At 42.7% G+C, this 25,440-nt stretch overlaps 1 protein-coding gene and 1 pseudogene across 12 annotated transcripts in view; both read left to right on the top strand.

Annotated features, from left to right (window-relative positions):
• Positions 1 to 1,561: 1,561 nt before the first annotated feature.
• Positions 1,562 to 4,115, top strand: LOC102156257 (annotated as a pseudogene).
• A 5,758-nt stretch (positions 4,116 to 9,873) lies between these two features.
• The window catches only part of RHOT1 (ras homolog family member T1), a 63,665-nt gene continuing 48,098 nt past the window's right edge, over positions 9,874 to 25,440 (top strand). For 6 of the 12 annotated variants that reach the window (XR_005364686.1, XR_005364687.1, XM_038548156.1 and 3 more), the window contains exon 1: positions 9,875 to 10,100. Coding sequence is in view for 8 of the 12 variants with exons in the window: in XM_038548156.1 (XP_038404084.1) it covers positions 10,025 to 10,100 (76 nt within the window). In the remaining 4 variants the exon portion in view is untranslated. Of the gene's footprint in view, positions 10,101 to 25,440 lie in introns of all 12 variants that reach the window. The other 6 variants (XR_005364688.1, XM_038548159.1, XM_038548163.1 and 3 more) reach the window with 4 other exon arrangements.

Below are 25,440 nucleotides of genomic sequence, written 5' to 3'. Positions count from 1 at the left end.
ATATAATTTGGCCAAGAGATTGGCCTGCTGCAGTATGGAAGACTGTGTCTTCCTTCTTGGCTCAGTGAAGTCTTTTCACCTTTATTTTTCAAAATTAATATGCCCTGGGAAGAAAGCCTTACACCTTTGCTCAGGACACAGTGTCTTGGAGTCACAGACAATCTTTTCTTCACCACTTTCTGCACAATTAGTTACCAAGTTGTGACACTGGATTTCTGCCTTCTCAAATCATCCCAACTACGGCTTCCCTCTGCACCTGTTCTGGTTTAGACTCTAATCACTTCTCTACTGGATTATTTTGACTTAAGCCCCTCTGTCTCTAGTCAGAACCCCCTTCCATCTGTTCCCAATTGCTCCTAGTATTAGTACGTCTTCTATTTTTTTTTTTGGATTAAAAAAATGTTATTTATTTGAGAGAGAGAGAGAAAGAGTGACTGAGTGTGAGACAGAGCACACGAGCAGAGGGGAGGGGTCATAAAGGGAGGGGTCAAGGGAGAAGCAGACTCCCCACTGGGCAGGGAGCTGGATGGGAGACTCCATTCCAGGGCCCCAGGATCATGACCTGAGTGGAAGGCAGATTCTTAACCGACTGAGCCATTCAGTTTTCCCCCTTCCCATCTGTTCTCATTCTGTTAATGTGAGCTTCCCTGAACACAAATCAGGTATCACTCTTCCACTTAGAACTCCTCAATGTTCCTCAGTGCCTCCAGCAGAAGGTTCCACTTGCTACCTCTATCTTCCCTATCTCTAGCCCCATTTCCTGTCATCCTCCCACACATAGGTTCCACCCCAGCCACCTTGCTTTGTGTCACGTCATGTACTTTTGTGTATCCAGTCTACTTTGCCTGTAATATCCTCCCCCTTGTCTAGAGGGAAATCTCCGTTGAAAATGGTGCACAATGTGTTTAAATGGGATCAAAGCAGATGTACTAATACTAGGAACATTCAGGAAGGCCACTCAGGCTAAAACCATGGCATTTTTCCTAAGAGTTCTCTGGAGATATTGGCATTTTTGCTGGGTTAAGGCATGGCGTTGCCTGGGGGTCATCTGTTAACACAGCCCAGTAGGAAGAGGGGACTACCAGAGGAATGGGACACAGCCACATAGGTCTTGCTGGTTTGGGCTAGGGAAGGTAAAGATTTAGATTATGAGGTGCCACTTTTTATGGAAGGTTTTTGAAAGGTTTGGGTACATGGAGAATGATTGGGAGGATTCTGGTGAGAAGAAAGATGAATTGTTTTGTCCACAGCTTGCTTCCCATAACAAATCTGTGTTGTTCATTTCTGTGTCCCTAGCACCTAGCACAGAGCCTCACACATGGTGGAGACAATAAATACTTGTTAAATGACTTAATAAACATGATATTCTACATTAGTATCTCAAAGCATTGAGATACTATTCTTCTAAATATATTTTTTTAAAGATTTTATTTATTTGAGAGAGCAAGAGAGTGAACAAGCATATGCAGGGGGAGGGGCAGAGGGAGAAACAAACTCCCTGCTGAGCAGGGAACCTGATGCGGGGGGGGGGGGGGGGGGGGGGGGGGGGGGGGGGCTTGATCCCAAGACCTTGAGATCACGACCTGAGCTGAAGGCAGACAGACGCTTAACCAAATGAGCCACCCAGGCACCCCTCTTCTAAATAGTTCTATTAATTTTATTTAAAAAATTAAATTAACTTGACATGTTACAAAAGACAGTTGTACTAAAAATTCACAATCTTTAATACATTTTTCCTTTCTTTATACTCTCATCTAATATTTATGTACATCCGTTAGTTTTTAATTACCCGATGAACACATGCGCATACTTGTAAAGCTTCAAAGCTACAAAAGTATAGAGGGTAAATGTTGCATAAATGTATATCATACTTGATTTTTATATAACTGTAATTATGTGGTTTTATATTTCTATTTTTTCACTTATTTTGTAAATACTTTTCCATATCTATTAAGATTTTATTTATTTGAGAGAGAGAGAGAGAGAGTGGTGGGAAGGGCTGAGGGAGAGGGACAAACAGACTCTCCACTGAGCTGAGCCCCACACATGGGGCTCTATCATTGGATCCTGAGATCATGCTCCAAGTTGAAGGCAGATGCTTAACTGACTAAGCCACCCAGGTGCCCCCTCCATATCTTTAATAGTCGTTAGTTTTAATGACTGCAAAGATTCTCCAATTTATTTATTTATTTTTAAAGTAATCTCTGCACCCAATGTGGGGCTTGAACTCATGACCCTGAGATCAAGAGTCATGTGTTCTACTGACTGAGCCTGTCAGGTGCCCCATAATGACTGCAAAAGTTGGCAGAGGCGGCCTTGGTGCTGGGTGAGCGGCCCGGACTATACAGCTGCCGCCGAAGGGCCATGGGCCCGCTGGGCCCGGGGCGCCCGCCTAGAGCCAGAACTGAAGCTGCAAGATGCCTGACCAGGACCCTGGGGCTATTAGCCCCCTCCAACAAACGGTGGCCTCAGGAACTGGGGCTGTGGTCACCTCCCTCTTCATGACACCCCTGGACGTGGTGAAAGTACGCCTGCAGTCTCAGCGCCCCTTGACGGCCAGTGAGCCGATGCCTCCCTCCAGACTCTGGAGCCTCCCCTACGCCAAATCGCCCTCCTCTCCGATCCACAGGGAAGTACCTCCTATACTGCAGTGGTGTTCTGGAACCCCTGTACTTGTGTCCAAATGGTGCCCGCTGTGCCACCTGGTTTCAGGACCCTACCCGCTTCACGGGCACCATGGACGCTTTTGTGAAGATCGTGAGGCACGAGGGACCAGGACCCTGTGGAGTGGCCTCCCAGCCACCTTGGTGATGACTGTGCCGGCCACTGATGACCAACCCAGGACCTTCCTTTGTGGTCGAGCCCTGACTTCTGACCTCTACGCACCCATGGTGGCTGCTGCCCTAGCCCGCTTGGGCACCGTGACTGTGATCGGCCCCTCGGAGCTGGTGCGGACAAAGCTGCAGGCCCAGCATGTGTCCTACCGGGAGCTGGGCTGCGCGCCTGTGTCCGAGCAGCGGTGGCTCAGGGTGGCCGGCGCTCGCTATGGCTGGGCTGGGGCCCCACTGCCCTTCGGGGTGTGCCCTTTTCAGCCCTGTACTGGTTCAACTATGAGCTGGTGAAGAGCTGGTTGAGTGGGCTCAGGCCAAAAGGCAAAAGACCAGACATCCGTGGGCATGAGCTTTGTGGCTGGCGGCATCTCAGGGACGGTGGCGACCATCCTGACTCTACCCTTCGGCGTGGTGAAGACTCAATGCCAGGTCGCGCTGGGGGCGGTGGAGGCTGTGAGAGGGACGCCCCCACGAGCCGAGTCCACCTGGCTGCTGCTGCGGAGGATCAGGGCTGAGTCAGGCACCAGGGGCTCCTTGCAGGCTTTCTCCCAAGGATCATCAAGGCCGCCCCTTCCTGTGCCATCATGATCAGCACGTATGAGTTCCGCAAAAGCTTCTTCCAGCGGCTCAACAGAGAACAGCCTCTGGGCCCTTAGAAGGAGATGGGACAAGGACTCCATCTTTTCCATGGAATGGGACGGGTGGTGGGCGGAAGGAGACTGAGCCAAGTGCCTTGTCTTCAGCACTGAGGAAATGGGCCTCATTTCCCTTCCCCCTCAACTCTGAGCCCCAGGGGTAGGGGGCTCCCCCTCTAGGCCTGCTCAGGCCCCCCCAAAACAGCTTTCTTCCTGCCATTTTTCATTCCCAAGCCCCAAGGATAATCACTATTCCACCACCTCCCCCACCCCAAGTTGAAGACCAAATCTAACTGACCCCTCCCTTCCCACTGTTTTCCTGTGTGTTTGCTGTAGCTGGGTCTGCTCCCAGGAGCCACAAAGCCCTGGGCCTGGTGTAGTCTGCACCGATCCCAGTTAATTCCTGGAATCTAAATATGATGAACTTCTTTCCAGTAAAAAAAAAAAAAAAAGACTGCAAAAGTTCTAATAATTTTATGTCATACTAATTTATTCCCTTATAATTGTATGCTTTTCCATTTTTAACTGTTGTGTGATGTTCCTCTAAATAGAATATGTATATGTATATATATTTTTCTTCTTTGAATTATTTTCTTGGACTATATTTAATTGTAATGACCTCTTTGCAGAAATAAACAGAAATTCTAAATTTACTGTTCTATGGAATTTTTTGTTTTGCAGAAATAGCCTGTGGCCTAAAAATTTCTGAGAATAAGTGGTTGATATCTATAATAAGTCAGCAAAAGTTTAATGTCTTTACAGTGATTAAAAGTTATATTAAATGCATTTTTGCCTTTCAGAGTTTACAATTTGAGTGGGGAGGCTAATCAATTTGCCCTTGGAAAGATAATGTATGTCAGCAAAAGAATTCCAAATAAAAAAAATGCAGCAAATGGTGATAAAATGTATACTGATTATACATTAAGCAATGTGATAAATGTTTTATCTTGATTTTATTTAATTTTCAAAAGGGTCCTATGAGAGCTCCATTTTGCAGATGAGGTTTATGTTTTCAGAGAGGTTCTGTAACTTGCCCAATGTTGTACAGGTAGCAGAGTGTTGGAGATAAACTGTAGGCTCCAGCGCCCATGGTCTTACCCATTCCCTACGGGAATTCAGACCACTTGTGGGGAGGATGGATCTGAGAGGCTTCTCAATGTCAAGCATCTCTTAATTGAGGGTTCTTGTTTTACAACCTATATTTGAAAGGAGCTTAAGAAAATTAAAAAGAAAACTGGATGCAACCTCATCAATGTGAGGGTTTTTCTTTTTTGTTTTTTTTGTGGGTTTTTTTTTTTGTTGTTTTGTTTTTTTCTTTTTTGGACAAAAATCATCCTTTACTGTCGTGTTGAGTGTTATGAAAAGTATCTAGTACTTCAAGACCTAAAATGCCCATGCTTTTTTCAAAAACTAAAGAGAATTCATAAAATAAAGCATTTGTACCCTGCTGAGTGCATTTTCTTTCTTTCTTTCTTCCTTCCTTCCTTCCTTCCTTCCTTCCTTCCTTCCTTCCTTCCTTCCTTCCTTCCTTTCTTTCTTTCTCTCTCTCTCTTTCTTTCCTTCTTTCTTTCTTTCTTTCTTTCTTTCTTTCTTTCTTTCTTTCTTTCTTTCTTTCTTTCTTTCTTTCTTTCTTTCTTTCTTTCTTTTTTGAGTATAGTTGAGACACAATGTTACAAAAGTTTCAGGAATAGTGATTCCACAACTCTGTAAATTATGCTGTGTTAACAGATGAGGATCCGATGTGGAAAAATTTCCTTTCAACATGGTTAGTTATCAAATGCCTTTTAATAAGTAGTGCTGAGTAACATACCTTCCAGCCTAATCACGCAAACAGAATCCGTGTCCTCTAGGGACCCATCCATGTGACTATGTAGAAGACATGGATATTTGAACAGTAAACCAAGAATAAGTGCATTAAAAGGCAAGATAAAATATTCACTCTGTATCAAAGCATTGGACTTTTCTGCTCCACCAGAGCAGGCTTGACAGGAAAAGGAAGACGTCTTCCAGGAAGGAATGGGAGACAAAAGTGAAGAATGAGTGGATGATGAATGATACTTCGGGTTTAACTTGAAGACCAAAGATGAGGGCGCCTGGGTGGCTCAGTGGTTGAGTGTCTGCCTTCTGCTCCAGTAATGATCCCGGGGTCCAGTCCCCGCATCAGGCTCCCCATGGGGAGCCTGCTTCTCCCTCTGCCGGTGTCTCTGCCTCTCTCTCTCTCTGTGTGTGTGTGTCTCTCATGAATAAATAAATACAATCTTACAAAAGAAAGAAAGAAAGAAAAAGAAAGAAGAAAGAAAGAAAGAAGGAAAGAAAGAAAGAAAGAAGGAAGGAAAGAAAGAAAGAAAGAAAGAAAGAAAGAAAGAAAGAAAGAAAGAAAGAAAGAAAGAAAGACCAAAGATAGAAGGATCTGAGGAGCAGGACCAATGCCAGCCCAAGTCTTACTTGGCCTCTTGCCCAGGACTGTGTCTAACTCACCAATCAGAGGCCAACCTCTTGTTCCATTCAATGTCAGTCATCTTCTACCCACTGGCCCTGGGTGTTCCACTATCCTGGGATGCAAAGAGAGGCTGTGTGGCAAGCTCCTCCTTTGACAGACATAAAAGATGGATCCTGTTATCTCCTGGCAGAAGTACTTTGTTTAGACCTCCCCATGTCTCCTGCAGAGTTGAAGAGGGAAGAAGTTTGTCTTGTGATAGTAGAGCTTCTTCTTAGCAATATTTTGGAGGAATATTCCATCAGTGCCTTCTAGATTCCAATCTGTCCTCTTGGCTTTATCCAATATACTTAATATACAGTAATCAATCTGTAATACCTCAATAGTAAACTCTACTGCCAACAACTCCATTCCCTGGCTTATTTTTGCTGCAGTGTGTCATCATGTGGCTCTATGCTTAGGCACAGAGAGGTGTACAGAAGTCACTTTCTTCACAATTTATTTAACATTAGTAATCACTGACCACGTACCATGCACTTATTCTGTTTTCCTGGTCTATCAACTCACTTAATCTTCATTACAATTCCATGAGGTGTACTTACCATTTAGCAGAAGGGACACAGAGAAGTTAAACAATTTCCTTGATGGTGCACAGCTAGTAACTGGCAAAGCTGAGGTTCAGACCTAGGTAGGCAGACTCCAGAGTCCCTGCTCTTAACCCCTGAACTCTGCTGTCTCTAGAACTTCAGAGTGACCCTTGATGGGTGCCTGTTAAGATCATGAGAAGGGCATATCATGGGAGTGCGGGGGTCCGAAGCTCTAAAAGTATAGCTGACCAGGAGATGGAGAGGGGCTGTAAGAAGAAACTTACATTGTCCAGGAGGCCCAGACACTCTCTCCCACACTTTAACAACTGCTGGTCTCCATTAGTTGTTGCCTGTCGAAAGTGGTTGCTGGCTGTCCCTTTACTGCAGCCTTGAGTTTGGATTTTTAAGTAGGTTTTATTTACAAAGGAGTTCCCAGTATTAACTCTGTGATATTCCCCTACCAAATAAACTCTTCTGAGTCCCCTGCCTTCCAGATGTTTAAATTAATAGAAATGCCAAAGCTGTTGCCGAGCACACATGTACAACACTATGAAGATCTTATCTCTTCTCATGCTCCTGGAGAAGTCCCTCAGAATTAACACTGTCATCGGCTGACAGTGCTGTTGCAGGGCTCCTGGAGTCAAGATTCTTCACAAAGGGTTGCTTAGAACAGGCAGTGCCCTAAAGAATTTGCCCCCTCCCTCATAAAGGGCATTTGTTCTTTGTTTAATATTTGTGTAATTTATGTTTCTTTTTAAGAAAAGAGTTTTTTCACATATATTATTTCATGGGATCCTCCAAACAATTCCATGAGGTAGAGGAGTGGGAAGAGATGATAGTCTTCATCTGGTAGAGAGGAAACCGAGGCAACAGGTGATGTGACTTGTCCAGAGTCACATACTAAGGATGGCAGAGCCAGGCTCGGTCTCAGCTATATTGCCTTCGGCAAGTCATGGTACCTCTCTGGGTCTTGCTTTTTTTTACCTATAGAGTAATGAGATTGAAATAGGTGCTCTGTAGGGTCTTTTCAACTCAACCATTGTGTAATCCTAAAATTCAGAAGAATTCTTTTCCCTGAAAGATCTGGCTAGCAAGACTCCTGAATTTCACATTTCCATCCATCTTATTTGCATCCATCCTGGAATATGACTTCATTACGTTTCAGCAAGCAGGGAGTGTCTCTCACCTCTCTCCCTGCTTATATAATAGTGTTTTTTGGAAGCGCTTCCTCTCCTATGCTCTTTAGGGACATCTTTATTTTATTTTTTTATTTTTAAAAAATATTTTATTTTTTTATTCATGAGAGACACAGAGAGAGAGAGAGAGGAGACAGACAGAGACAGACAAACAGGCAGAGGAAGAAGCAGGCTCCATGCCGGGAGCCCGATGTGGGACTCGATTCCAGGTCTCCAGGATCAGGCCCTGGGCTGAAGGCGGCGCTAAACCAGAGCCACTCGGGCTGCTCCTAGGGACATCTTTATACTAAGAGGCAAAGATGATAGCTGAAATCAATAGAGTGGGATCCCTGGGTGGCGCAGTGGTTTAGCGCCTGCCTTTGGCCCAGGGCGCGATCCTGGAGACCTGGGATTGAATCCCACGTCGGGCTCCCAGTGCATGGAGCCTGCTTCTCTCTCGGCCTCCTCTCTCTCTCTCTCTCTGTGACTATCATAAATTAAAAAAAAAAAAAATGAAATCAATAGAGCAAGTACCACGAGTCTGGCACTATACCAAATGTTTAACCTGTATTATCTTACTTATTCTTCAAAACTACCTGAAGAGGTAAGTGTTATTATCACTATCGCTCTGTTACTGAATGGACAGGTTGGAGACGTAAAAGAACTTACTTGGGACACCTGGGTGGCTCAGTGGCCGAGGGCCTGCCTTTTTGCTCAGGGGGTGATCCTTGGATCCTGGAATCAAATCTTGCATCAGGCTCCCAACAGGGAGCCTGCTTCTCCCTCTGCCTGTGTCTCTGCCTCTCTCTCTGTATCCCTCATGAATAAATAAATAAAATCTTAAAAAAATATATAAAATAACTTACTCAGGGTTACATACTTAATTAGGTAATGGACTCTAGATTCAATCCCATGCAATTTGTCAGCAGCTCTTAACTAGTACACCAACACCCAGGGCTTCTCCTAGGAAAAAGGAGGGTTGTATTATGCCCACTTCATTTCTCTAAAAATGTATTATGTAATTTTTAAAAAAGATTTTATTTATTTATTCATGAGAGACACAGAGACAGGCAGAGACATAGGCAGAGGGAGAAACAGGCTCCCTGCGGGCAGCATGATGCGGGACTAGAGTCCAGGATCATGCCCTGAGGCTAAGGCAGACGCTCAACCACTCTGCCACCCAGGTGCCCTCTATTAAGTAATATTTAAGATGAAAAAAACCGCACATTATGTAGATTGTATTTCCTCATTAATTCTTTTTTTTTTTTTTTTTTTTCTCATTAATTCTAAATATCCGTCTATTTACCTACTCTCTCTCCCACTGTGTGCCAAGCACTGTTCTAGCATTCGGGATGTAGCAACAAATTCCTCCAGATAGAGAGAGCCAGGAGGAAATAAGGCAATATTAGGAAAATCACTAATAGTTCACTATCGAGTGTCACCCATGTGTCCAGCGCTAGGCTCGGCAAGCTTAACTAAAGATAAGTATCAGAAGACCTAGCTCAAAGAAAACCGCAGAAAGTGACTTAATTTGGCTTAGAAACTAAGTTTGGCTTAGAGCAAAGTCATTTCGTTGGCTACAAAGAAATGAATCTGTTTACAAGGACAATGTTAAAAAGAATGTCATTATTATTATTTTTTTGAATGTCATTATTTTGATTTTTTTGTTGTTTTTGTTTTTGAATGTCATTATTTTGAACTGCTTTTTGTAAGCCTCACCGGCCAAAAGCAGCTGATGGTGGCTCTGGGTAGTGGAAAAGGCTGTATCCTGGCAGCCAGGGACCCTTTCAACAATCAAGCATTTTCCGAGGGCTATGTCCAGTAAGGTATGGATGCTACTGAAAACCAGGTAGACTGGCTCCTGGAAACTACAGTCCGCTACGAATATTCCCGTCCTGAGTCACCGCCAACCTCTAGCTCTGTGACCTTGGATAAGTACCCTCGCCTGCCCCAATTCTGCAAAATGAACGGGGTCAGACTAGCGGATCTGCCCCTCCAAGTCGCAGGCGCATCCCGCCCGGAGAAGGGCATCCCGGAGAAGGGCGGGCGAGGCGTCCAGGCCCTGCGCTGCGGCTAGCCAGACGCGGGGGGCGCCGCTCGAGCCCGGGCAGCGTTCGCGTTCCGAACGCGCTTGTCCCTCGCGGCGCCCCGTCGGCCCCGCCGCCGCCGCCGCCGCCGCCGCCGCCGCCGCCGCCGCGCCCGCGGAGCCGGAGGAGGCGGAGCTGGAGCTGTCCCGGCTCCCGAGCGGGGAAGCAGCCGAAGGGGCGGCGCGGCGGCGGGGGAGGCTAGCAGGCGGTGCCTGCAGCGCCGGGAGAGCGGCGCCGTGGGGTGGGCGCTCCCGGCGAGAGGTGTCCGCTCCATGCGTGCTGGCCCAGCCCGGCCCCTGCGAGCCGCAGACATGAAGAAAGACGTGCGGATCCTGCTGGTGGGAGAACGTGAGTCCGCGCGCCGCGGCCGCCGCAGCCCGTGCTTCCCGGGCCTGCACGCGCCTCTCCGCCCCCGCCAGCCGCAGGCGGGCCTCGGCCTCTCTCACCTGGGCCCCCCGCCCCTCCCGGCCCTGCCCCGGGCGTCCCCGTGAGCCTCTGGCCGCCGGCCTCAGCCCTCCCAAGGTCCTCTCTTCCTTTTCCGCCCGGAATCCTTCCTTTCTGGGCCTCAAAGCGTTTCCGAGGCCGCTTCCTTTTCAGACCCTCTTGTCTTGCGTGGAGATTCCCTTGTCACCGCCTGGCAGGTGCTTGGAACAGGCCGATTGACCAATTGGGATGGCGTGGACCGGCTCCTGGGGAAGCTAGGGGGAGGGGTGCAGAATTGTTCGACTTGCGGCAAGGTCAGGGTTCTGCTGCCTTTTTTTTTTTTTTTTTTTTTTTTTTCCCCTTTGGTGCTCGCAGTGCTCTCTAGACACTGATTTCAAGGTATGGAGCGTTTTTTGGCGATACTTCGCTTTGCATTGGAATAACTGCTGGTAGACTCGGTATTTCCTCAAAAATTCATTTTCCACTTCACGTTAGACAAGTTAATACAGGTGCTCGATGAATGAATAACCATCTGGGGAGGGTCCTTTAGTTGAAAGAATTATTGTCAACCAAAAGGCCTAACCCCCCCCCACCCCCCCCCCACATTATGTATTCCATAGCTACTTGGTAATTAATTTATAAATAACGGGCACACAGGAGATCCAAACAGACACATGCACCTAAGACCCCCTAGAAATTCTTAGATTTCACCCTTTGAAGATATAATGAAGGAGAAATGCCTTCTGATCACCGACTTGTTATCACAGGGACTTCTTGATATCATTTGACTAGTTACATGACTCATTTGGTAGGACTAAAATAAGAAAGTGGGCTGGGAGGACTGAATTGTTTGTTTGTACATTAGTTAATGCTCTGCCATTGATGTTTCGAAGCATTCTGTTTCAAACTCCATTTCATCCTACTAGAGTAGCCCCTTCAGGTCACTGTGATGCACTCTCAACGAGGAAAGCTAACACATTTTTACCCTCTTCTGTAGTGTTCTTTGATATTCATTGAAATCTCTGTTCATCTGCTCTTTGGAGAAGTCTTTAGCATCAGAATTTGGAAGTAAGCCTGCCCTGACACAGTTTACCTTTTGTTTGCAGTTGTGAATTTTAGGCTTTATTTACAACAATATCTTAATCTGTATTTTGCGTGGATTCCCTTGACAAAATTCAAGAAGGTGTTATTTAACATATATTTCATAGCTTATGCATCTGGAATCATGTAGAGAAAGTGAGTAGATAGCCATTTAAAAAGCTGATCCTGGGGCAGCCCGGGTGGTGGCTCAGCGGTTTAGTGCCGCCTTCAGCCCAGGGCATGATCCTGGGGTCTTGGGATGGAGTCCCATGTCAGGCTCCCTGCATGGAGCCTGCTTCTCCCTCCTGCCTGTGTCTCTGCCTCTCTGTGTCTCTCATAAATAAATAAATAAAGTCTTTAAAAAAAAATAAAAAAATAAAAAGCTGATCCTTAACTGTCATAAAATAGTTTTATAGTACAGTAATTGTAATACTAATTTTCTAGAAGCAAAATTCCTATGTTTTGGTTTTGAATATAGGAAGCAATTACATATAATTAGTCTGTAAAACATCTAAATAGAAATGCTATACATATGTAAGATACGTTGTCAGCCTTAGGGCATTTAAATTAAAATGTTAACAGTGTTACTTAGAAGTACATAAAAGAACCCAAAATTTGTTAGAAAAATTGAAAGTCATTTTCTGCAGATACGAAAACAAATAGAGATGAGAAAAGTGTGCACGTATGAGTTTTTTGATCACAGGGAGAACCTGACATAAAAAAAGCCTTAATTTTTAAGGAAAACAGTTTTCTTGAAAAGGTTTGTACCAAAAGTTTTAGGCCAGTTACCATATATATCATTTTTTTTCACATTTAGAAATATTAGAATTATACTTAATGTGAAATATGTAATTTTATTTTATTATTTTTTAAAGATTTTTTTTTATTTATGAGAGACAGAAGGAGAGAGGCAGTGACACAGGCAGAAGGAGAAGCAGGCTTCCTATGGGTAGCCGGATGTGGTACTGGATCCTAGGACCCTGGGATCATGCCCTGAGCTGAAGGCAGGTGCTCAACCACTGAGCCACCCAGGCGTCCCAAAATATGTAATTTTAATTTGTTAAATTAAAAGCAGGTATTTTGGAGGGGAAATGTTTGAAGCATTATCTTTTGAGATTTAGTGTAAATATTTGACAGCTGTTAACCTAAGTGTACCATTTTACTTTTTTTTTTTTAAGATTTTATTTATTTATTTGACAGAGGGAGTGCGTACAAGTAGGGGGAACAGCAGGCAGAGGAAGAAGAGAAGCAGGCTCCCTGCTGAGCAGAGAGCCTTGTGGGTCTTGGTCCCAGGACTCTGGGATCACGACCTAAATGGAAGGCAGAAGCTTAATCCACTGACCCACCCAGGCATCCCTAGCTTTACCGCTTTAAATGCTGGGTAAACATAAATGTGACCAAACCTATTTTAATAAATAAAAAAATAAAAAACTGGCCTAACACATGGATTTATTAGGTAAACCACTTTTTTAGGTAAAAGTGGTGGTAATTTAGTTGTCATTTTAAGACAGTTAAGAGGAATGGGAAAAAAAAAAGCATCATCTTTGGTATTTTTTAAAAATATTTTAATTTATTCATGAGACTTCATTTAGCCTATATTTAGTATACTATATTTTATAAAAGATTTTATTTATTTATTCATGAGATACACAGAAAGAGAGAGAGAGAGAGGGGCAGAGACACAGGCAGAGGGAGAAGCAGGCCCCATGCAGGGAGCCCGATGTGGGACTCGATCCCAGGTCTCCAGGATCAGGCCCTGGGCTGAAGGCGGTGCTAAACCGCTAAGCCACCCAGGCTGCACTCATCTCTGGTATTGTTGTAAAGTCTGTTCCTTCTCTATCACTTCAGTACAGTTTACTGCTGTTAGTGTCTGGCCCTGAACCACAGAGCAGCAGCTTCATTCACTGAAGCTCCCAAATAGTTGTGAATGGTTTCAACATTCTGTTGGCTAAACCTATGCTGTACTCTGGAGGTGGAATGGATCTTTTCTTGGCCCATCCAGAATCTGGATTCTGATCCATCCAGGCTTAAATGCTAACCAGTTGCTTATTGTCTATTAACTTCTGAGATCGAAGAAGTTAGATTGTCTATAAATTTTAAAATATTTATTTGCAGAGAAAGCCAAAGTGTTTTAAGTATCATCTGCTCCTTAATAATATTGAACATAATGAGGACCATTCAGACCACGGTAAAAGTCAGTTGCCATTCTTTAAACGGAACATATTTTTTTAGATTATTAAGAATGCAGCCACATAAAACTTAGTTCTTCAGGTTATTGTTTTTCATGGTCAGATTCTTTGGCCAGAATTTATATTTAAGTAGATTTGCATTACTATGCTTAACAAATGTCCTTGTTGCAATAAAATTAGCATGAACCTTACTGGCCTTTTATCTAAATCATGTAGCCATCGTTAATAGTACACAAGATTTAGTGAAGTCTTGTTTTTAAGTTGAGATATGTTTGTCCTTACTGGTCAAAATCATTAAGAAAGTGGAACTGCTAACCTCTTTTTATTTTTATTTTTTTAAGATTTTATTTATTTATTCATGAGAGACAGAGAGAGAAAGGCACAGGCACAGGCAGAGGGAGAAGCAGGCTCCATGCAGGGAGCCTGGTCTCCAGGATCACACCCTGGGCTGAAGGCAGTGCTAAACCGCTGAGCCACCCCGGCCACCCAGCTTCTTTTTAAATGAATCTGGTCGTTCTTACTCAATATGTCTGATTAGTTTTTCATTAAAAAAAAATATTTTATTTATTTATTCATGAGAGACACAGAAAGAGAGAGGCAGAGACACAGGCAGAGGGAGAAGCAGGCTCCATGCTGGGAGCCCAATGCAGGACTCCATCCCGGGACCCCAGGATCACGCCCTGAGCCAAAGGCAGACACCCAACCGCCCAGCCACCCAGGCGTCCCTGATTAGTTTATCACTGAAACTCATTCAAGCCAAACTAGTTCAGGCTTCGATTGGCTCTGGCCTAGGCTTTTGTAATATCTCTCCTTAACTGGTCTTCCGGCTTCTAATTTTGTCTATTCTCTACGTAGCAGGTAGAGTCATCTTTAAAAAATATCTCAGATCCTGTTACCCATTTTTGAAATTCTTTCATGATTTCTCTTTTCATTTAGGATAAAGTCCAAACTTTTTAATGCAGACGTGTGAAGTCTATTAGAAGACTGGTCCCTGCTTCGCTCTTATCCTGTTCTCTACTGCTTTCTCAACAAGAGGGCCCTGACTCAGGCAATTCTTCCATGTGTATTTGTTCACTTGTTTTTTGGGCTAGAAAGTAAGCTTCATGAGGGCAGAGGATTTATCTTGTTCATTGTTATATCCCCAGTGCCTGGAGTAGGCCTGGCACAAAGTAGGTGCTCAAATACAGTTGAGCTTTGAGCAACATGGGTCTGAACTATGTGGGTCCATTTATATGGGGATATTTTACAGTACAGTACTGTAAATGTATTTTCCTTATGATTTTTCTTAATATTGTCTTTTCTTTAGCTTACTTTATTGTAGAATATATATATAACATACAAAAATATGTGTTAATAGACTGCTTATGTTATTAGTAAGGCTTCCGGTCAACAATAATTATTAGCAGTAATGTTTTTGGGGAGTCAGAAGTTACCAGGGGATTTTGGACTGCTGGGGGTATGGGGAGTAGGTTGATGCCTCTATCCTCTGCATTGTTCAAAGATCATCTGTAGTTTTTGGTTTTTTTAGAGAGTATGCAAGCTAGCTGGGGGGAGGGGTGCAGAGGGAGAAGGAGAGAGAGAATCACAAGCAGTCTCCATGCTCAGCACAGAGCTGGACTTGGGGCTTGATCTCAAAACCCTGAGATCTTGACCTGAGACGAAATCCAGAGTGAGATGCTTAACCCACTGAGCCACTGGGGGTGGAGGGGGCAGGTCATCCGTAGTTTTTGAAAGAATGAATGAGTTCAAGTTCCATTTATTTAGCCTTTCTTTGTTTTCCAAACTAAACATAAACATTTATGTCTTAGTCATAAACATTTGACCATTGTCCTTTCTTAAATCCAGTCTGCTGTGTGGTTATTAGCATTTGAAGGCAACATTCCTCCAGTCTCCTGCTCCAGGTCCTTAGCTTTATTTTGCCTTGGAGATTCCTGTGTTCTGACAGTAAAACAGACCAGTGACTTTTAATGACAGTGTCATGTCTTGGCTGCCAACAGTTACTACATTCCTTGCCAAAAGAGGTCAGCTTCTCCTTGAAACACCAGAGGTCATTTTAGTAGGATTGGGGAAAAGACTCTTCAGGCATAAGATAGTTATAAGAATCAAAGAAACTTTAGTAATAAGCTAGCATTTATGTTAAGAAAAAAGCTTTCTACAATCCCTTTAAGCCATATTGCTTTCCATTCTGGTCTTTGTTAAATGATATTTGAAGATTAAACTGCTCCAGTTTCAATTATACTGTGTTTAGTACTTTGGGTGATAGGCTGTAGTCAGGTGTGATAGTCTGTGTTCAAGCATAGTCTAGTCTCTTCTGTTCATATAAGGTCTTTTCTCTGTCATTCTCATGTATATATTAAGATCTGTCTTTTTGTTCCTCTGGCACCAGTTGGGCACTACTGTTGATCTAGTTCAAAGGAGAGGGATAGACCATAACATTTGTTCTTCTGCAGTCCAAATAGTCTGCATATGGTCACTGAAATTTCCCTTTAGAACAGTACTCAGCTGTTGCCCCAGGTGCTAAAGCTTCCCAGTTAAAAATGAACACAGTCATCCTCCTCATCCCTGTATAATTACATAATTTAGTAAGAGCCAACAAGTCTTCGTAAGAAGAAGCAGATAAAAATGAGTAGATCCCTTTACTACTTGAAGCACAGGGTGTTTGTTGTCAAGAAAAATAGCCAATATGGCTGGTAGGATGGTAATTGGAACCAGAAAATGTTATTGCCACTTCATGAATATTAGGAATTTGCTGTCATTTAGAACTAGATGTTCAAAAGATGTGATGAAAAGACAAAGAAATTTTTAGCCTGGATAAATCTAGATAATTTGTTCTATAGTGATGAATTATGTTTCCCATGAATGACCTACTTAGAAGCATGGAGTCTCAGACAGCATTGTGGCATGTTGTGTTGAACTGATCAGAAAGCTTTCTGTCTTTGGGAATAATTGTGACCGTGCCTTTTGTTTTTATACATCACTTCAGGGTTTCTCAGGCAAAATAGAGGAAGCAGAGACCATTAGATGACTGTCTAACAATAATGTTTTGTCCTCCATATTAATATTTTAAGTATTTTTTATGTATTTTATTTTTAAGTACTTAATTGTATTTTTACATATTCTATTTTATTAAATTCATTTATACTTATTTGTTATAGAATTATGTAATATTATATATTGTATTTTGTATTAAATATAAAATTTAATTGGTACAATAATTAGAGAAGTTTGTTCCTTTATGGAAATTATTTTTTGGAGCAGTTAAAAATATATTCCTGCCTGCCATTGTCGAGGGGCCTTTTGGATTGTAGGCTTATTTAAATAGTTTTTAAATTTAATATTTTAAAATGTTTTGTTTTTAAGATACTCATTTCTCAATTAAAAGGCTAAAATTAGTGACCTATTGTAATTTTAAACCTGCTGCTTCCCTATTTTGATAGTCTCACTCAGGGTTAGGTGAGTAGGCCTTAAGGGAAGCAAAAGCTCTAGTTTAGATTCACTGAAGCATTTCTTAACTAAATCCCCTTTGTCTAATCTTTTATTAAAGTAACTATCATCTTACTATTCTTCCAAAAGGAAACCCAAAATGATACCAATGAAAATGTACTCATTCTTTCCCAATAATAATCTGTATAATCTGTCTCTCTTGGTCTGATTTTGAACCTTTTTTTTTAAGACTTTATCCACTTATTTGAGAGAGAGCACCAGTAGACTGGGTAGGGGGAGGAACAGAAGGAGAGGCAGAAGCAGACTCCCCATCGAGTGGGAGCTTTTCTTGGGGTGATGTGGGGCTCTCCCCGGATCATGACCTGAGCCAAAGGCAAATGCTTAACTGACTGAGCCACCAAGGCACCCTGAACTTTTTAAAAGACAAAATCAGGAACGCCTGGGTGGCTCAGCGGTTAAGTGTCCGCCTTCAGCCTAGGGTGTGATCCTGGAGTCCCGGGATCGAGTCCCACGTGGGGCTCCCTGCATGGAGCCTGCTTCTCTCTCTCTCTCATGAGTAAATAAATAAAATCTTTAAAAAAAAAAAGACAAAATCACTCTTGAAATTTTGCACGGAAGAGGTTCATTTTCTTTGATTTTTAAAAAGCCTACTATACTGATTACTTCAAAAACTAGATGGAATTGTTTTTATTGCAGTGAGTACTAAGCCACCTCAGCTTCTATAACAGCTGAGGCAGAATATGAGTGAATAAATAAATAGAAGTGCCACACTGTAAGTGATAGTATCCATATATATATAATTTAAATTGAATGCTTCCCACTTTTTGGTATCACTGTCTTTCTGTCTTGTATGATCAAGCATAAGTAAAACTCTTAAATTGTTGTGGTGCTTTCAGTGCCCTTTCTCCTGCTAAGGAGTTTCCTTCTGGGTCACCGAGGCCTGCCCTGTTGGAATAGACTTGGTGGCAAGTTTGTGCTTTGACAGGAGCCTGCTGCTGCAGCGGTGGCCAGAACTGCCATGTTGAGCTGAGTTGTGAAGAAATCTGGATTTCCTCAGAATGTTGGTCTTTCCCTTCGGAAAATATCACTGGGAACGTAGTAGAGGGTCCATGGGTCCATGGAAAAAGCAGAAAGGGACAATGGCCAGTAAAGGGGTGTTCTCATGAGGTTTTTTTTTTTTTTTCCCCATGAGTTTTAAGCAGAGAGATAAGGAAGAATGGATGACGTTTAAGGGTTATGGTGAGGGAGGGGACTTTAGTGGTAACATGGAACACCTACCTGTTGAAGGCCTGAGTGGTTGTGATTAAGGAGCAGTAAGTCTTAACTAACTTACTTTCTTTCTTTCTTTCTTTCTTTCTTTTTTTCTTCTTTCTTTCTCTCTTTTCTTTTCTTTTCTTTTCTTCTTTTCTTTTCTTTCAAGATTTTATTTATTTATTCATGAGAGACACAGGCAGAGGGAGAAGCAGGCTCCATGCAGGGAGCCCAATGCGGGACTCAATCCCAGGTCTCCAGGATCATGCCCTGGGCTGAAGGCGGCGCTAACCTGCTGAGCCACCCAGGCTGCTCGAAACTAATAAGTCTTTTAATGTTGGTGTTTGACTTAATTTTGATCATTTTTGTATGTTTCAAGGTGTGAACTAAAAGGTAGGTTTCTTCTGAAACTGGTGAGGGCTTTGGAGTGGTGGGATTCAAGAAAAATTTTAAAAAGGTAATCCTAAAAAGGGGTTATGAGAGAAATCAAGGTCTTAAGGGTATTAAGGCAGGCAAATTTCTCCAGGACCAAGCAAGAGTGAGACTTGTTTTCCTTTTGGGTACCAGGAGCATTTGAGTTATTGAACATCTGATTCATTTTTCCCATTCTTAACATAGTTGGTCAAGGATAAGAATGTAGAGATGTGTAAGACATCCAGGAGAATTCTGCAGAAGTGAAACAGTTTCTGGGAACATATCTGCTGGTGGTAGTTGTGGAATTTTGGAGACACTAGGGGAAAAAAGACATGTCTAGTTGGGTGAGAAAGACCCAGAAGTTCAAAGGTCACAGGACTTGTACAAGCTTTGGATCTTCTCAAAGGTTTGTTGTTTTAAGCACCTGGGAGTCTTATTTAATTTTTTTTTTTTTTAGAGTTGACTTTTGTACTTCTTTTTTTTTTTAAAAAGATTTTATTTATTTATTCATGAGAGACGCAGAGAGAGAGAGAGAGAGAGAGGCAGAGACACAGGAAGAGGGAGAAGCAGGCTCCATGCAGGGAGCCCAGTGTGGGACACTATCCCAGGATTTCAGGATTCCAGAATCACACCCTGAGCTGAAGGCAAACGCTTAACCACTGAGCCACCCAAGCACCTGGGGGTTTTACTGCTTACTAAAATAATGTATAGGGCAGCCCAGATGGCTCAGCGGTTTAGTGCCTGCCTTTGGCCCAGGGTGTGATCCTGGAGACCCGGGATCGAGTCCCATGTCAGGCTCCCTGCATGGAGCCTGCTTCTCCTTCTGCCTGTGTCTCTGCCTCTCTGTGTGTGTGTGTCTCTCATGAACAAATAAATAATAAAAATCTTAAAATACAATAATGTGTAGGAAAAGCCTATACAAGTCCTAGTGGACTTGGTTGGACTTCACAGCAGAGGCATCCTCCTGTCAGGTGACCCACAGGTAGCTCTGCTTTGTGTTGTCTTTAATCAGATACCACTCTTTGCAAGGAACTTTATTTGGGCTCTTTCCCAAATGCATTTTTCTTGATCTGCTGCAGCCTCAGTTGCCAAGAGTAAAAAATGGGCAGGAGGTCCAAGTTCTAGGTTTTCTGATGCTGAACTAAGAGAGCAGTGGCTTAATTTATTTTAAAATAACTATTTTGCCTCCATTTTGCGTAATCAGGTGGAATTAGAGTGGACTGCTGTGAATTTCGATATGAATACTACCTTGAGCTAGCTACCTTTGGGATTTCTGGGACCTTAAATAAGGCCATGATGGAAGGAATTATTTAAGGAAAAAAGTTATGAAATGCTCACTATAAGCCCACAAGTTCTAGAAATTTCTGGACCCCATATTGCCATGGTGAGACCCATTTTGTTCTTATAGATAGATGAATGTTCCTGACAAGTCACTTTCCCATACACATTTTAACATGTGTTAAAATAGTTAACACATCCAGTTTGGGGATCTGTCTACCATTGCTAGGGTGCTGTAAGGGACGTTACTGTACATTACATGTAATATGCACCTTTTCATCTGTTACAGGCCAATCTTTTAGGTGTACTACATGATAGTGTGCTTTAATCAGAGAGTATAAGCATTGATAACATCTAGCCCTTTTTTTTTTTTTTTTTTTAACTGATGAGAAAATTGAGGCCCAGGGAGTCAGTGACAACTCAAGATTATACTGCTAATTAGAAAGCTGATTCCCAAATCCAAATTTTCTGGCCCATTTTAGTGCTCAATCAACTCCTTTATTTTTTTTTTAAGATTTTATTTATTTATTCATAGACACACACACACAGAGAGGCAGAGAGAGAAGCAGGCTCCACGCAGAGAGTCTGATGTGGGACTCCATCCAGGGTCTCCGTGGGCTGCAGGCAGCGCTAAACCGCTGTGCCATCAGGGCTGCCCTCAATCAACTCCTTTATTTTTTAAATTTTTATTTATTTATGATAGTCACACACAGAAAAAGAGAGAGAGAGAGGCAGAGACACAGGTGGAGGGAGAAGCAGGCTCCATGCACCGGGAGCCCGACGTGGGATTCGATCCCAGGTCTCCAGGATCGCGCCCTGGGCCAAAGGCAGGCGCCAAACCGCTGCGCCACCCAGGGATCCCTCAACTCCTTTAATTTAAACTGTGAGCATCATCATTACGACAACTACCATACGTGTACTTATTGTTTGCCAGGTATTGTGCTAGGCATTATGTATCTGCCATCTTAATTAATCCTCTTACTGATTTAATTTAGCTGCAGCTGTTCAGCATTCTGTAGATGAATAAACTGAGGCTTCATGACTTGCCTGAGGAAACACAGCTAGTAAGCACTGGGATTAAGATTTCAGTTCAGGGATCCCTGGGTGGCTCAGTGGTTGAGTGTCTGCCTTCAGCCCAGGGCATGATCCTGGAGCCCTGGGATGGAGTCCCACATCGGGCTCCCTGCATGGAGCCTGCTTCTCCCTCTGCCTATGTCTCTGCTTCTCTCTCTTTCTTTCTCTGTCTCTCATGAATAAACAAATAAAATCTAAAAAAAAATAAAATAAAAAAAAAAAGATTTCAGTCCAATCTTAGTCTTGGCTTATTCCAAAGCCTGTATTATGCCCCTCGCTTTTTGGGAAATATTTATATCAAAGCTATAAAGAATAATATAACAAATACCCATCACCTAGGTTAATAAAACATTACTATCAGTTGAATGGTAATCACTTCCTTTTTTTTCCCTCAAAAGTAACCAACCACTTTCCTAAATTTCAAATGTATACTCTTAACCACTAAACCATAAGCTGCATTTACCAAGAGTATTTGCTAGGAACTCAATATTTCTAAAACTAGTATTTGCTAGGAATTCAATAGTGAGCAAGAAAGACACATTCTCTGCCCTTATGGAATTTCCTGTGGGTGATAATGAAATTCTTATTCCTTAGTGTTTCCAGAGACAATCAGTAGCTGGCAGGAAAAGTAAAGTTTTCATCGAGGAGGGGTAGGAAGTCCTTTAGGAGACCATTGGTAGTATGCTACATGTTTCCCTAGGTGTTACATATGCACAGTACTCTTTTTTTTTTTAATTTATTTATGATAGTCACAGAGAGAGAGAGAGAGAGAGGCAGAGACATAGGCAGAGGGAGAAGCAGGCTCCATGCACCAGGAGCCCGACATGGGATTCGATCAGGGGTCTCCAGGATCGCGCCCTCGGCCAAAGGCAGGTGCTACACCACTGCGCCACCCAGGGATCCCTGCACAGTACTCTTAAGAGTTTTCTTGTCTTAACTGATTATTCAGTTTTTCTTCCTTGAAACCAAACTATAAGCTGCTTTTATGAACTTTTCAATTTTCTGCTATGTTTAGAGACTTCTGGGAAAAGTAAATGTCCCCTTCTTTTCCCATCCTTCCTTGCCCCCTTTCCCTTTTTTGCAAGAGTGATTGAGCATAGCACTTAAGCCATACTTCTTTTGTAGCAATTTTATCTATTTTGTTTAATACATTTTCCATAGTATCCCCACAGAGTATGTAAGATAAAACTTTGTGCTTGGAAGACAATCAGGTAAATACTTAGCAAATGAATTAATAGTAGGAGTCTACACAAGAAAGATGAGTCATGTAAAAGCATACGTTAATACTCTCTGTGTGCTCTTCTAGTGTTTTCTCTATGTTGGTCTAGGCATGGGCAAATATGCCACAATGGAACTTATACTCTTGGATAGAAGGTCAGTTACAATGTTTCTCAGTTTTTTGAGCCATCATTACTTTTTTTTTTTTTTTAAGATTTTGTTTATTTATTTGAGAGAGAGATAGTGAGAGAGAGCACAAGCTGTGGAGAGGGAAAAGCAGGCTCCCTGCTGAGCAGGGAGCCCAACGCAGGGCTCCATTCCAGATGACCTGAGCCATAGACAGACACCTTAACCGACCAAGCCACCCAGGCACCCCATCACTACTTTTTATAAATACAAAACTGTTGTGCCCTCTTCATTCTGACAGTTTTCTGACACTGGGTGTTCTACAGTTCAGTTCAGTTTTGACACTAACAACCCTGAGTTAGCATCAGATCCTTCAAGTTAAAGTGCAAGGTCCCCAACAAGATTGCCCTTACTTTACACACCAACTGCAAATGGGGTCCCAGACTATCCATACTTCCTCCTGGCTAACTACAAGTTTGGGGCTTCCCACCACCCCCTTAGGTTTGATAATTTGCTAGAACAATTCACAGAACTCAGGAAAATGCTATACTTACGGATACACAAATGAACAACCAGATTAAGAGGTACTTAGGGCAAAGTCTTGAAGGGTCCTGAGCCTTGGAGTCAGGAGTGCCACATTCCTGGTTCATCATTATGTTCATCAGCCAGGAAGCTCCCCTGAGTTTTGATGTCCAGAGTTTTGCTGTGGAGCTTCATTATGTAGGCCCGATTGATTAAATCATTAACCATATGATTGAACTCAATCTGTGTGCTTGCTGTGGCCTTCTGCCTGCCAGCCACTAGGTTTTGAGGTGGGGGCTGAAAATTCCAATCTGCCAATACATGGTTAGTTTTTCTAGCAACCAGTCCCCATCCTGAAGCTATCTAGGCCCTCCCTTCTCCCTAATAGGTCATCTCATTAGGATAAACTCAAGTATGATTGAAAGAGACTATAACAAAAGACACTCCTAATCATACAGAACTTCTGAGGGATTTTTTTTTTTTTTAAAGATTTTATTCATTTGAGAGAGAGTGCTCACAAGCAAAGGCTGAAGGAGAGGGAGAAGCAGGCTCCCTACTGAGCAGGGGGCCTGATGCAGGGCTCCATCCTAGGACATGATCTAAGCTGAAGGCAGAAACTTGCCCAACTGAGCCACTCATGCACTCTAATTCCAAGGGATTTTTAAACTCTGTGCTAGGAACTGGGTGGGGATGAAGACCAGATGGATTCTTTATTATATCACACCCTCCTTTAATATTATTGGAAATTCCAGCATTAATTATTTTCTATTAAAGACAAATTGAACGAGTAATTTTAGGATTTATTTTCCCCCTTAGAAGTTACCTACTGTTCACAGCTTTTCAGATGCCGTTAAGAAAAGCTTTGAATGGGATAGTTCCAGAAACTCTATGAGGTGGAACTTAATTTCCTAAGTGGCAGTGTGTGTGCATGGGAAAGGTGAAAGCAGTTCAGTCTGTCTGATGTACTAGAGGTCTTTTTCCCACTCATAAAATTAGAAGATTCAGTTTATTAAATATTTGATTATTATGTTAATGTAGACGCATACATGTTAAGTATGCACCTTATATTCATAATAGTTTGATGTAAGTTATGTGGCACAGAGTAGTTCAAAGAAGGAAGGGAGGGAGCTGCAGTAGCCCTGGGCTATCTATAGGGATGAGGTAGATTTTGAGCTGTCCTTGAGAGATGGTTAACATTTGAAAAAGCAGAGGAGAGAGAATGAATGATGTTTCAGGTGAAGAAAACTATGTGAGGAGGCAAAATTCATCATAACTTGTTTGTGCTTACACAGAGCAGAACTGCCTTATTTGAGCAAATTGTGTATGTGGGTGTAGTGGGAAATGAGATTAGGTAGATGAGGTGGGGTCAAATTATGCATGGTTTTCAAAGGCCAGCAGAATGTTTCACCTTGATGTGGTAGGTAATTGAGAGTCAAGGCTTTTGATCAGATGAGTTAGAAAATGAAAAGATGTCTTAGAGAGATGGGTTGACATTTGTATTGCTGATGGATTTTAATAAGAGGAGAGATTAGAGGAGGGGGTAGAAAGTTGGGAGTGGGAAGTGTTTCAGTAAAAGTAATTACAGGAGTGCCTGGGTGGCTCAGTCAGTTTAGCGTCTGTCTTTGGCTCAGGTCCTGGGATCCAGCCCTGCATCTGACTCCCTGCTCAGCAGGGAGTCTGCCTCTCTCTCTCTCTCTCTCTCTCTCTTTCTCTCTCTGCTGCTACCCTTGCTTGTACTCTGGGGGAGTCTCTCTCTGTATTTCAAATCAATAAATAAAATCTTTTTAAAAAAGTACCATAATTACAGAAAGGTGGGAACATAAAGGAAGGAATGAATATTAAAAATTTCAAAGGAAGGGACACCTGGGTGGCTCGGTGATTGAGTGTCTGCCCCCGGATCAGGACATGATCCCACGGTCTGGGGATCGAATCCCACATTGGGCTCCCTGCATGGGGCCTGCTTCTCCCTCTGACTATGTCTCTGCCTCTCTCTCTTTTTGTGTCTCTCATGAATAAGTAAATAAAATCTTTAAAAAAATTTTTTTCAAAGGAAAATTTGGCAGAGCTTGAATGGTCATTTACAGAGAAAGGGTAAATCAAGGATGGCCAGTTTTTGAATTTTTCCTTTTTGTCCTGATGTGTAGAGTGTTCTTTATTGGTGAAAACCTCATAAATCTGTTGGAATATAATCTCTCTGAATGTAAAAATAGGGAAGACCAAGTGCCTTGATCAGCACATGGAATAGTGCCTGGTATATAGAAGTGCTCAAGAAATATTTGTTGAAAGGATGAAAGAATGCATTTAACATGTCAACCTTTAGGTAAATTTTAGTTGTCACCTGTAAAAAAATTTTTTTTTTTAAGTAAGCTCCATGCCCATTGTGGAACCCAGTGTGGGCCTTGAACTTACCACTGTGAAATTAAGACCTGAACTGAGATCAAGAGTTGGACACTTATCCAGCTGAGCTACCCAGATACCCTTGCCATCTGTAAATTTAGAATATACCAATTTTTACTACCAAAACGTGACTTTTAAAATAATACTTGTTGGGATCCCTGGGTGGCTCAGCAGTTTAGCACCTGCCTTTGGCCCAGGGCACAATCCTGGAGACCCAGGATCGAGTGCCACGTTGGGCTCCCAGCATGGAGCCTGCTTCTCCCTCTGCCTGT

Source organism: Canis lupus, chromosome 9 (assembly GCF_011100685.1).
Source record: "Canis lupus familiaris isolate Mischka breed German Shepherd chromosome 9, alternate assembly UU_Cfam_GSD_1.0, whole genome shotgun sequence".
NCBI lineage: Eukaryota > Metazoa > Chordata > Mammalia > Carnivora > Canidae > Canis > Canis lupus.
Note: the sequence above shows the minus strand (reverse complement) of the source record. Positions and strands in the feature narration are given on the sequence as shown.